The sequence below is a fragment of the Tachysurus vachellii genome, chromosome 2 (assembly GCF_030014155.1).
Source record: "Tachysurus vachellii isolate PV-2020 chromosome 2, HZAU_Pvac_v1, whole genome shotgun sequence".
Taxonomy (NCBI): Eukaryota; Metazoa; Chordata; class Actinopteri; order Siluriformes; family Bagridae; genus Tachysurus; species Tachysurus vachellii.
The window spans coordinates 34,226,418-34,239,585 of NC_083461.1; the positions used below are offsets into that span (position 1 = coordinate 34,226,418).

The window sequence follows — 13,168 nt, forward strand, 5'->3', positions numbered from 1 at the left end:
TTCATTGAGACGAGGCCAACCCTGAGATGAGGATCCTGAAGCATCTATAAAGATGTACCAGCTCCAGTATGTATTCAGACATACAGTACTAAGAGCAGATACCAACTCCATGTGGTCTTTGAGGACAACAACCTCCTCATCAATACACAATTGTTGGACTGTATATTTATAATCACACCCTCCAGTGTCACTCAAATGAGGATGCGGTTCCCCTTTGAGTCTGGTTCCTCTCAAGGTTTCTTCCTTTTCCATTCAAGGGAGTTTTCCCTCACCACAGTCACCTGAGTCACCTCAGACTTGCTCATTGGGGATAAATACAAACACATTTACTAATATTTAATAATACAAAAAAAGTTTTTTTTGTATTATATTAATCTTCATATAATATTCAATTTCTGTTCTGTAAAGCTGCTTTGAGACAATGTACACTGTGTATTGTTAAATTTTTAATTGAATTGAACTTATCCATCAAAACATGGTTCACTAATTTACCGACCAAGCATAGTATGAGTCTAAACCCTGTTGGGAGGAAATATATATTTTTTTAATTGCTCTTTTTTTGCATTGCTGCTCACCATTGCCTTATCATTGTATATACCCACCTGATTTCTGTTTATAGTAACAGCAATATATTATACTATATATTATATAAGGATGCAACAAAATATATGGCTATTGCTATAAACAGTAATTTGCAGATGGCTATTAGTATAAACTGAAATTTACAGAATGGTATGTGCATTTCAGTTTATACTAATAGCCATCTGTATATTATTTTCATAGTACATATATATTCATCTGTGTATTATGTTCATAGTACATATTTATCTGTGTATTATGTTCATAGCACATATATATTCCCCTGTATATAATATTCATAGTACATATATATATTCATCTGCATATTATATTTGTAGTACATATATATATATATATATATATATATATTCATCTGCATATTATATTTGTAGTACATATTCATCTGTATATTATATTCATAGCACATATATATTCACCTGTATATTATATTCATAGTACATACACATCTGTAAATTACTGTTTATACCAATAGCCATATATTTTGTTACATCCTTCTGTAAATTTCAGTTATAATTATAGCCATCTGTATATTATATTCATAGTACACACACATCTGTAAATCACTTCATATTACCATTTTATTTAACTTATCTAAGTCTTGTAAAAAACTGTATATCCTGCACTTGCTACTATTGCACTCTGGTTAGACCTAAACTGCATTTCGTTGCCTTGTACTTGTACATGTGTAATGACAATAAAGTTGAATCTTATCTGATCTAATCTAATCTAATCTAATCTAATCTAATCTAATCTAATCTAATATAGTGCACAAACATTTTTTTAATTTTCTAAAAAAAAAAAAAAAAGAAAAAAAAAACAGGGAAAAAGTGTTAGTTTAAGTATTTAAGGAAAAGGTAGATCACAATTTTCCATAATTACTAATTCTTTCAAAATTTCTCTCTCTCTCTCTCTCTCTCTCTCTCTCTCTCTCTCTCTCTCTCTCTCTCTCTCTCTCTCTCGGCTAATAATTAGCCTTAAAAGAAAAAATGCAGCTCGTAACAAAACATAAAAACTTAAAAACTCAGGTGCTCTGTCACAAATTTCTGTATAGAAAATTAAGCATCATATGATACAAGCATTATAGTATATGATAACCGTTATCGATAACTTTGCCTTTCTATTAAAAACAGTTAAATAAAGGGCACATTTTTGGAACTTAGCTTGTCCTTTCCTGCATCAGTGAAATAGTAATAGGTACTAAGAATAAAGTAATAGATAGTTATAGTGGCGAATGAGATGGTCTAAAGACCTTTACTATGGCGTGTAACACTCGAATGCAGATCCGTCCCATTGACCTTGTGCCATTGCTATTCCTATAGCTGTGAATGACAATGTGTACTTGATTTCATAGACATTTTTTTAATAGGGACTTGAAAAATGTAAGATGTAAACTTAATGTTTTAAAATAAAATGTATAATGTTTGGGGGACACGGTGGCTTAGTGGTTAGCACGTTCGCCTCACACCTCCAGGGTCAGGATTCGATTCCCGCCTCCACCTTGTGTGTGTGGAGTTTGCATGTTCTCCCCGTGCCTCGGGGGTTTCCTCTGGGTACTCCGGTTTCCTCCCCCGGTCCAAAGACATGCATGGTAGGTTGATTGGCATCTCTGGAAAATTGTCCGTAGTGTGTGATTGCCTGAGTGAATGAGTGTGTGTGTGTGCCCTGCGATGGGCTGGCACTCCGTCCAGGGTGTATCCTGCCTTGATGCCCGATGACGCCTGAGATAGGCACAGGCTCCCCGTAACCCGAGGTAGTTCGGATAAGCGGTAGAAGATGAATGAATGAATGAATGAATGAATGTATAATGTTTTAAAAATACAACTTAAAGCTATTATTTTAGAGTAGATTTGATAAAAAAAAGAAAACAAAAAAAAAAACATCTGGTTTGGTCTTCCAGTATCTCAATATTTAGCCTTAGCTTTTAGAACAGAGTGAGTTTAGCCTTGACCTTGGCCTGTTTTAAAGAGTCTAGTTTTTTTTTTCCTGAAAAGATGTTTGTCTGACCCTCAGGAAGAAATGTGCCTCGGAGGATTTACTCAAGAAATTCATAGCGTTTGAAAACATTCTTTTTTTTTTTAACACGTTTTATTATGCTTCAATGAAAAATATTGACCTGGACTACACTGAAACATTTGTTCTTGTGAGATTGCTCTTGCTAACCACACGTCTGTTAATGCTTTTCTGCTATTCTGCTGTTAATAAGAATTAGTCATCCTGTCTTCAGAAATAAACCTATTTGCTTGGTAATGCATATAAAGCATTAGATCATTAAAAGCTCATCAGTCTGTTGCCTAGCAATCACTGCTATTTCTGACATATTGCACATTACTGTATTCTCTCTACAGTGAAATAAGTTTGTTCAAAAATAACAGAAAGAACAAATAATAATAATAATAATAATAATAATAATAATAATAATAATAATAATAATAATAATGATAATTCATTTTTGCTAACCAAATGTTTAGGCAACATTAATACAGATTTAGACAGAAATCTTGAACCATTTAGGTAACAATGATCAGCAACAAAAATATAGCCAAAGTGTCGTCATATGCGTAGACGTAGATGTGTGCAGTATGGAGATATCATGTGAATACATTTTAAAAGGGGAAGAGAATGACATGTCATTGATATTCCACCATTTTAAAGCCAATATGGATTAAAATGTTAAAGTGATCTGTCACTTACTAAGCATCATATTCTTCACACTAGATTTTAATTAGCAACTGTGTAGGCATGCCATATTACACAATGAATGGCTGTGGTGTCTGACAATGTAAACAAACTGACAATTATACAGGAGAAAAAAAAAAACAACAAATGCTGCATAACTGCATTTTGTACAGTGCTAATTAATTGCAAATACATAGGGTTCAAATGGCTGCATGTTTGGGGTCATTATCCTTCTGCTAGACGCAACTCAGATTTGAGTTGAACTACTGTACCTTAATGTACAAAAAAGGTCCTGGACCACCAACTATAAAATTCCTACATAGTATAAATTATCCACCGTCTTATTTTACAGTGGATATTAGCAGATTTCCTGTTTTTAGACCCTTTTTGCAAAAAGATTTCGGTCTCATCTGTCAAGACATGCCTCCAATTGTAGTTCCAACGATTACTGCCAAAGTTCAAGCGCTGCAAATTTTCAAAAGCTCTCAAGAAGGGATTCTTTTTTGCCAAGAGTGTGATTGTCTGTCTGTCATTTTTGGCCATCCTTCTAACATAAACCAATATGAGGCATGACGCAACAACAGGGAATTGGCAATGTACTCTTGGGTCCTCTTATTGACAATTTTCAACTGTTTTTGACTTTTGACACTTAATTTCTTATGGTCCTCATTGTGCTTAATGGTATTTTTAACTGGCTTCCAAGTAAGCGGACGAAATGAGGGACCTCTGATAATTGGTGCACCACAAGGCAATCATGGGTATCTGAAATCCTGCAGAAGTGGGCAGTTATCTTAAATGCCTGAAACGGTGACAGTAAGAATGTAATACTACAAGTTTTTTGTTTTGTTGAAATTGCAGTCATGTACAACTGAGCAAAGCTTCCACGATGCACCTGCACAACTGCAGATTTAGTTACTCCAGGGTTCTGTTGTTGACCTGTGCACATGTCTAGAAAGCTAATCCTAATGGTAAAGCAATGTAGTGATAAAAAAAGGTACATGATTGCAGTGTTTTTTTTTTTGGTAATTCTGGGAAAATTAGCAGAGGTTACCACATGACATTGATGAAGAGAAATGGAAAATAGAGTTTGGTTTTTAATTGGTTCTTAAGAGGTATGTTTAAGTCTGCTGCTCCAATAATCAATTAAATCTGCTCATTTTATTTGCTTTTTTTTGACAGATTTGGCTGACGGGTTTCAGAGTCTTCTCTCTTGCTATATTATATGTCACTTCATGTAAGCAAATGTAGAGTCATTAAATCAATCTGTGATATTGGGATCATTATTTGAGATACAAATCATCAATGGGAGGTAATGAGAGTGAAAGCAGAAGTGCAAATTTGATTGACATTTCTAGAAGTTGATTGAATAGTCAACATTGATATTGCTGACTATTATGTAAATGAATTGGTTGTATTTACATAGTAATTAATGCAAGTTTTACTGTTTTTGCTCTGTGAAGCAAAACATCCCACTTCAATCCGATGTACTCGCCCAATTCACTGGAGCAACTGGATTACAGCAGCAGTTCTTAGAAAGAAGAAATCGACTTGATTATCCCTTAAAGCGACGGCGGGACTAAGGGCATAAAACTATTTTCTCAGAGCTGAAATGTTTAGGATCCGTGCGAAACCACCCAAAGCAGTAGAAGGTTACTCCTATAAACTCCATAGCATCTTACAGCTGATACATGATGTGTTTTTGGCATGTGTTAAGCTTTTTGCTGTGACCTGCACATTAATTGCCATAAACAACATGCTCTTATTTGTAGGTGAAGTGGCCTATTTACGTTACAGTTGAGTTAGACAACTAGTGAACCTCTAGAAAACGGGGTTAAGAAATGGGACAAGACATTTAAAGCTGTGCTAAGTGGAGGTCTCGGAGGAGAATGTAACTCCCCCTTCTGTGTTGCTCCACCCACATCAGCCTTGTTAATGTATGAACACAAAAATAGCAGTAGTGTACAATTGTGTATTAACAAGCAAATTCCCATTTTTCTATATATGGCATTTAGCAGATATACTTATCCATTGTGACTTACAGTACAGATGCATGGTGAAGTGTCGATCCGTAGGAAACTCATCACTAGGTCAGTGACTAACATTACCGTGGGTCTAAAATCACCCTGTTCATTTTTTTCTTTTTTTTAAACTAACTCAAACACCGAGCGAGTTGAAATAAAGAACCGCAAACTAAACTTTTTGCCTCCTATGAAAATGACCTGAGGATTCCTCACTGCCTAAGAATATCATTCGGTTCATTTCTTTAAAATCATTTCATTTTTTATTTAGGAGACTCTAAATACATTTCATTCTACAGAACGTCTTTCTGTCTACTGAGAACAATAAAAAACTAAGCTTCGTTCTGATCTGTGAGCCTGTGTTTAAGAAACAGCAGCCTCTCCTGCTGGATGTTTCCTTACTTTGTTCTGTAAGAATTGAGCAAAGTGGGTGAAGCCAATAAAATTAGGACAAGGCTTTCTGGGTGAGAAAAAGTACCCAGAATTAGACTTTAATCTCTGTTATCTCTTAAGCAGCAGCCGTTGCACAACTACAATTCATTGCATCACATGTTCACATTTCTTTCCATTCCTGAATGAAAGAAAGGTAAGAAAGACAAAGGGAAAAGCCTCCATGTATGGCTGACTGTAAGAAGATCTCTGCGGTGAGGTAAAGTGAGTGTTTGGATCCTGAATGTGAATTAGGTCAAACTGCAGTTATTACGTACCCATTTATCTCACATTATAATTAGACCACCTACATTTTGTATTTGCAAAAAACATTATATTCTGGACAACACTGTACACTGCAATGGATAATCTAATTCCTAAACTGTGTTAGATGCTTTTTTTTTTTTTTTCTCAAGGCTTTAAGTCCAGCAGTACTGAACTTTCTGTATCTGCTTTTTGAACTTGATTCATGATTGTGAAATAATTGGTGCTAGTACATTAAAACACGGTCCAAGTTTGGTGTTAAGATGAGAAGTAAAATCATTTTCACCCTATTTTTTTTCTTTTGAATCAATCCTAGTATTCATTTTCATCCACTAGTCAGTTCTCACTTGTCGCTCACTGGGACAAAATACTGTAGGGAGTTTTAAGATGTTTCACATCTGATTCTTCACATTATTTTAACCGAGGATATGAATATGACTATAGGCTCCTCTCCCAGAGACACAATAGCAGCACAGAAGTAGTTCAGTCATTACTTTAAAAACAAAAGATGCAACCCGGACCATTTTAGATGTTTAGTTGTCCTAATGCCTTTAATCATTACTACAGTAATGCTCTGCCTCACCTGGCTACACACGTACACATTTTCAAAATCAATACAATCATCAGAAATAATTAGCAAATATATCTTTATCTTTATATGACTCGTTCTAATCGACCTGATCAATGCTACTTTGCCTCACTGTGCAACCAAGCAAACATAAATCCTTCATTTCGGGCAACAGCTTAAAAGTATTTTCGCTAATTAGAATCAAATCATTTTAACAGTTACGCTACACAGACATACTCACTGCAAAACAATACTTACCTCACTATTATTGGCTCCACAGTGTTATTTTCAATTATTTGACTGGAAAGGACTTTCAAAACATCACTGCCACTGCAGCCCAATCTGGCACCTGGATATCCATCCTGAAGGAACAGATGGAGAAAACGATCCCCAAACTTCTGCTCCTCCGCTAAACAGACAGAGATCATGCGATCAGTTAAAGATTGCCTCAGCTGCCTCAATCAGTCTGCCAGATCTGCTGTGAGTAAAGAACTTGTATCTTAGGCTACATGCTACATGTGAGTAATTTGAGTTTTTTTTTTTTAAATTAATATTAAAAACTATTGTAATTACTTACATAGTTGATTACTGACATTCTGATATTTTTGGATTGGAATTGTTCCAAATTGTGGACAAATTACTTAACAAAACCAAAAACCTATTGTTTACAAATGAATTATACTTTTAAATAGAAACAGCAGAAGACCACAGGACAGCTGAAAATGGGAAAAATAGCCTGTGGCCACCGCATCCTCAGATTTTTGACTGATGTAATGAAGCCGCAAGGTTTGATGTTGTGACTTCTGAGTAGGGTTGTAAAGGGGCAGAAAGTTTCCGGTAAATTTCCGGTACATTTCCGGAAACGTTCCATGGGAACTAAATCTGGGGAATTTTGGAAATATTCAAAATTGGAAACTTTACGGGAATTTATGGAAATGTACAGGAATTTATGGGAATTAATTGGAAATTTATATAAACTATATCATATACAAACATAAATAAACATTTTGTTTGGTCATAAGCAGACATGCATGCAAAGTAATACAAATTTTAAAAATGACGTCTTGACTGATTTAATTGTAAGTAGAACTTTAATTGATTATTTCATTGAGTAACACAAAAGCATAATAAACATTATTATGCTTGTAATAAACATAAACGTAATAATTGTAATAAACATTATTTTATAGAGGATTTTTTATGTCGGGGGAGCGAGTGTGTGTGAGGGGGAGGGTCATCAAATTTTCTGTGTATGTGTAACACTAATAATTTACTGCTTATTAAGAGTTAGTAAGGTAGTTATTAAGTTTAGGTATTGGGTACAATTAAGAATGTAGAATAAGGTCATGCAGAATAAGGCATTAATATGTGCTTAATAAGTATTAATAAATAGCCAATATTCTATTAATATTCATGCTAATAAGCAACTAGTTAAATGACCCTAAAATAAAGTGTTACTGTGCATGTTATGGAAGAATGCAAGTACATGCAGGGGGTTTGGTCTCAATGGCCCTCCAGTAAGAAGTGTGCTGTGTGCAAGGAATGCAGGGTACAAATTCAACTTAAATTGCATAAAATCATGTTTGTTTTAAACAAAATTATGCTGTTAAGATTTTTTAAAAGTATATTTAAGTTCCTTGTTATAGGCAACTCTGCATTTTCTTTTTTAATTCCCAGTTTATTTCCATATATTCCCAGTTTATTTCCATATATTCCCGTTAATTCCCATATACTCCCGTTAATTCCCATGGAAAGTTTCCAGCCTTGAAAATTCCCGGAATTTTGCAACCCTGCTTCTGAGATGCTCAGAAGAGATACACCACAATTGTTAAGAATGACTATTTTAGTTACACTATCCTATGTATTTTTGCATTCAGAGTTGCATTCAGCACATTAACGTATGATGTTTAATTTACATACACCTCTGGAAACCTTGTGATTGTTGTGTATGAATATCGCAGATCAGCAGTTTCTGAAATACTCAAACCAGCCCATCTGGTACCAAGAACTATGGCACTGTTAAAGTCAGTCAGATTGCATTTTCCTTATATTGATGTTTGTAGTGAACACTTCTTGAAGCTTTTAGCTGGTATATGCATGGTTGTATGTTCAACTGAAGCTGATTGGAGAACTTCATGAATGAGCAGGTGCATTTCTAAAAAGTGCTTCCAATAAGTCTATATCTGCTCCACATACACTGGAATAAACATTACACTGAAAGAATAAAATACTGAAGGTTTAAAAGGGTTAAAAATGTTTTGTACATTATTCTATTGTATACTATGTACATAGTGTGTAGTTGTTCGTTGTTCTTGCTTGTCTAGATCTATCTCTTGATGTTGCTTGCTGTTGGCAGTTAGAGGTTCATGCCTCCTGATGATGTGCTTGCTACGCTCCTGTTGTAGGGTCAAATGCTGTTCCCATACTGAAAGAACAAGGAATTGCTGGCAAATCTCTCTGCAGTGTACTCTTTTCATCCTGCTTTTAATGAAATAAAGCTGCCTCTAATCTGTATAGTGAATGCCTCGTACACCATTATGCGGCTTCCATCAGGGATTGATTTCTTAGACACCGACATCAGCGAGTCTCACCCGTTAAGAGGACTTAAAGCCACTGGTCCATTATACCTAGCTTACTCCACAGTGGACATGGCAAGTCTGCAGCATGCCAATTACTTTCTCTCTTGTTTCTCGTGACATTCGAGGTGCTACAGAACGTGTAGGCAAATAAGGGTGACATTTTTCTTGCAGTAAATTAAGCTTTGAGATGCAATTCTTTAAGACTGACCTATTAAGTGTAATTCCACCTAGACCTCATTAGGTAAAAAAAGAGATCCTTATGACCTTTTCTATGATTGGCACATCCTCGCTTTACAAGCTACATAACGTATTATTTAATGCTAAGTAACAATGCATAGCTGCTGTTCTTAATCGCAGAAAACCCTTTAGTTTCCATTATTTTCGAAGTTTCTTCTCGGAAATTCTGCGATCAAAGAGCTTCCGATTCATGGATGTTTAAAAGAAAATGTTTTCCATCCACATTCAGAGCCCAAAGAAGAAAACATCAAAGACATACTGAATGGAAGCAAACAGTTGGACACAAAAAACCTGGTACGGTTCTGTGAACTAAATGTACGTTAAACACACCAATTAAAATAAAAGGGCAAAGATGGTGGATTGTTACCAATCATTATACCTCATGTATCAGTGTAGATGTTGTTTATTCCCTTGTTGTTTATTAAGTTCTGCAAAAGGTACGATCAGTTCTACACCGAAGAAACAAAATGTTTTTCATTTCTAGTGGCTATACGCAATTTAACAGCAAGGCACCTAACAATAACAATCATCAGTGTTAACAATCAACTCATAGTGGCTGAAACTGTGGAAAAACCAGTGTATACATGAAACACTGAAACTTTACAAATAATATTAGGTCAAAAAAATTAAGCTTGACAAAATGTGATGTTACAGAGAAATGAGCAGGAACCGCTGATATGAAGCATAGACCATCCCCACATCTCTTTTTTCCGTAATTGTTCTCCTTGCAGGAATCTTCACTCTACCGATGATTAAAAATGAATTCTTCTGTGTTGAAGAGCGTGTTTTTAAAAATCAGTTTATTATTAGGTTTAAATTATGTGCAGCTTCACCGTACAAGTTCCTGTGAATTTGCTGTCTCTATAGAAACGATAATGAATTACCTTACATTCTCACTAACAAGCGCCAAAGCATCAGGCGACCATTCATTATCTTCAGCGACAGAGGCAAGTGACATCGTGACATGAATGATGATTTTCTTAATTGTATGCAAATTAGGTATGACACGGTAAAGAGACAAATGCAAATGACCAATCCTATGGTGTATATAGTCACACAACTTTACTTCCTACCTGCAGTTAGATTCCCATTTGCATGCCAGTTTGATATGCAAAATCGGGAGAATAACTTTTAACCGTGGTTTCGACTTATTTTTATTTATATTACATAAAAATGCGAGCTTAGAGGGAAAGCTTACACTCCGGTAAGTGTATCAGTTAGCTTATCGAATCCAGTTTTTCTAATCTGTTAACAAAGCTAGAATCCTAGCACCTAGTTTTCATAAACAAAAACATCAAACAAAATAAAACTCTTTTATAGAGAGCTAAGCTGTCCATGTTGATACTGACCAACAGTATCTGGTGCCACACACTCACAAGACATAAACTACACAATGTGCCACTCGCCAGTGTGACTGTAAGGGTAGAACAAACACATTGTTATAAACCTTTGATTAGAATTATAGCCAGCAAGAATGTATATTATAAAAAATTGCTGTGCAAAATTTGATTCGTCCCCATCGACTTGAATCTTTCGATTCTGTTTACCAAAAAGATTCGCTCAGATTCATGAACAGATTTGCTCAGTGATTAGTGCTATTTTTGCTTTGTAGTTGGTATAAAATGTGCCCGTCTACACCGAGGTGACTATTTTTATTTTAAATGAACAATATATATATATATGGGGACACGGTGGCTTAGTGGTTAGCACATTCGCCTCACACCTCCAGGGTTGGGGGTTCGATTCCCGCCTCCGCCTTGTGTGTGTGGAGTTTGCATGTTCTCCCCGTGCCTCGGGGGTTTCCTCCGGGTACTCCGGTTTCCTCCCCCGGTCCAAAGACATGCATGGTAGGTTGATTGGCATCTCTGGAAAAATTGTCCGTAGTGTGTGAGTGTGTGAGTAAATGAGTGAGTGTGTGTGTGTGTGCCCTGCGATGGGTTGGCCTGGTTGCGTCCAGGGTGTATCCTGCCTTGATGCACGATGACGCCTGAGATAGGCACAGGCTCCCCGTGACCCGAGATAGTTCGGATAAGCGGTAGAAAATGAATGAATGAATGAATGAACAATATATATTTTTCTGTCAAGCCAAGAAGTTTTTTTTACTGCCATTTCAACCATATACAGTATGGCTGATGCAGTACATAGTGAAATGAAACAACGTTGCTCCAGGACCAGGGTGCTACATAAAGACATAAAGCTCTATGAACCAACAAGGGACTATGGACTAGTACTATCACACACTACACAAACTTTGAGCTGACAACAACCCCCCCTTAAAAAAATAAAAAAAAAGATAAAAAAAAAAAATTTAATTTAAGTCTACATCATTTTTATTGGTCATCATCAATCATTACTTAATCATAAACTGAGATTATGCTTCATGCACAGATATAAAATATCTCCAGCGCTCAAGTGCTGCAATCTCTTCATAGCTCCTGCCCTCCTTCTCCTCTCATTGAAACAGTACGACACATCCAAATTGAATGAATGATGTTTCTAGTTCATTCATTTAGTTCGTGACTGACATGTCGCTGTTCGATCGTATTATCCGCAAACTAGTTCCTTCAGTTTGTAATGAACCACACGTCCAGTTCAGACAGAATCAGTAGTGCTCTCGTTTAGACTCAACTCCAAGTCTCATTCATTAAGAGGTGTGTTATTTTGAAAGGTGCAAGCAATGACATACTCCTTCACAGGCCACACCCTAAAGCAGTCTTTTAAAAATCAGTGGAACGATGCCAAAGGAGTCACAGGTTTTACGAAGATGAGACAGAAGTGAACAAGAACGATGAGATAAAATGTTTGTCCAACAAACCTGATTTGTTTACAGAGTGAAGACCAGTAAAAAAAAATGCTAATTTATTAGATGCAAAGTAAAGTACATACATTTGCTAACATACCCACAATGTTTCCTCGTCGTTCCGAATTATGAGGCACAATTAGTACAATTACGAAGTTTTCAAGTTTTTCCCTTCTCAATTTTTACTCTAAAACTACAGTATATTAGAAGGGGGGCACGGTGGCTTAGTGGTTAGCACGTTCGCCTCACACCTCCAGGGTCGGTGTTCGATTCCCGCCTCCACCTTGTGTGTGTGGAGTTTGCATGTTCTCCCCGTGCCTCGGGGGTTTCCTCCGGGTACTCCGGTTTCCTCCCCCAGTCCAAAGACATGCATGGTACTGTAGGTTGATTGGCATCTCTGGAAAATTGTCCGTAGTGTGTGAGTGTGTGTGCCCTGCGATGGGTTGGCACTCCGTCCAGGGTGTATCCTGCCTTGATGCTCGATGACGCCTGAGATAGGCACAGGCTCCTCGTGACCCGAGGTAGTTCGGATAAGCGGTAGAAAATGAATGAATGAATGAACTATATTAGAAAATATACAGGGTTCCCACTCTTTTTCAGAGATCATTTTTCATCTTTTTCAGAGATCATTTTTCATCTTTTTCAGAGATCATTTTCCAGGACTTTTCCAGGACATTTCAAATTTAGCAAAAAAAGACAAGGATCACAGATTCACGGCCTAAAGTAATATGTTCTTCTCTCCAGAAGTCTTAAAAACAACGTACACTTTATGGCTATTACTTAACTATACTTTTAAAGACAATTTGTCATGTGAATGAAATTTCAACATTTATAAAATAAAAAGACCGCACATATTAATACCCTTTCCTTTCAAGGTTAATATAACCTGCTTACGCGTCACCATTTGCTGAAAACATTCGAGCACTTAAACCATTCCTACAGTAGCACCTGAAACCGCCAACACAAGACAGCGTCATCCGTCACAGCGAGATTAAAC

The 13,168-nt window shown here is 36.3% G+C and overlaps 1 protein-coding gene across 1 annotated transcript in view; it reads right to left on the bottom strand.

Annotated features, from left to right (window-relative positions):
• eys (eyes shut homolog) overlaps positions 1-13,168 on the bottom strand; it is a 301,631-nt gene that overhangs the window by 55,637 nt on the left and 232,826 nt on the right. The window contains 1 exon segment of the mRNA XM_060888558.1: positions 6,814-6,964. Coding sequence (XP_060744541.1) covers positions 6,814-6,964 — 151 coding nt within the window.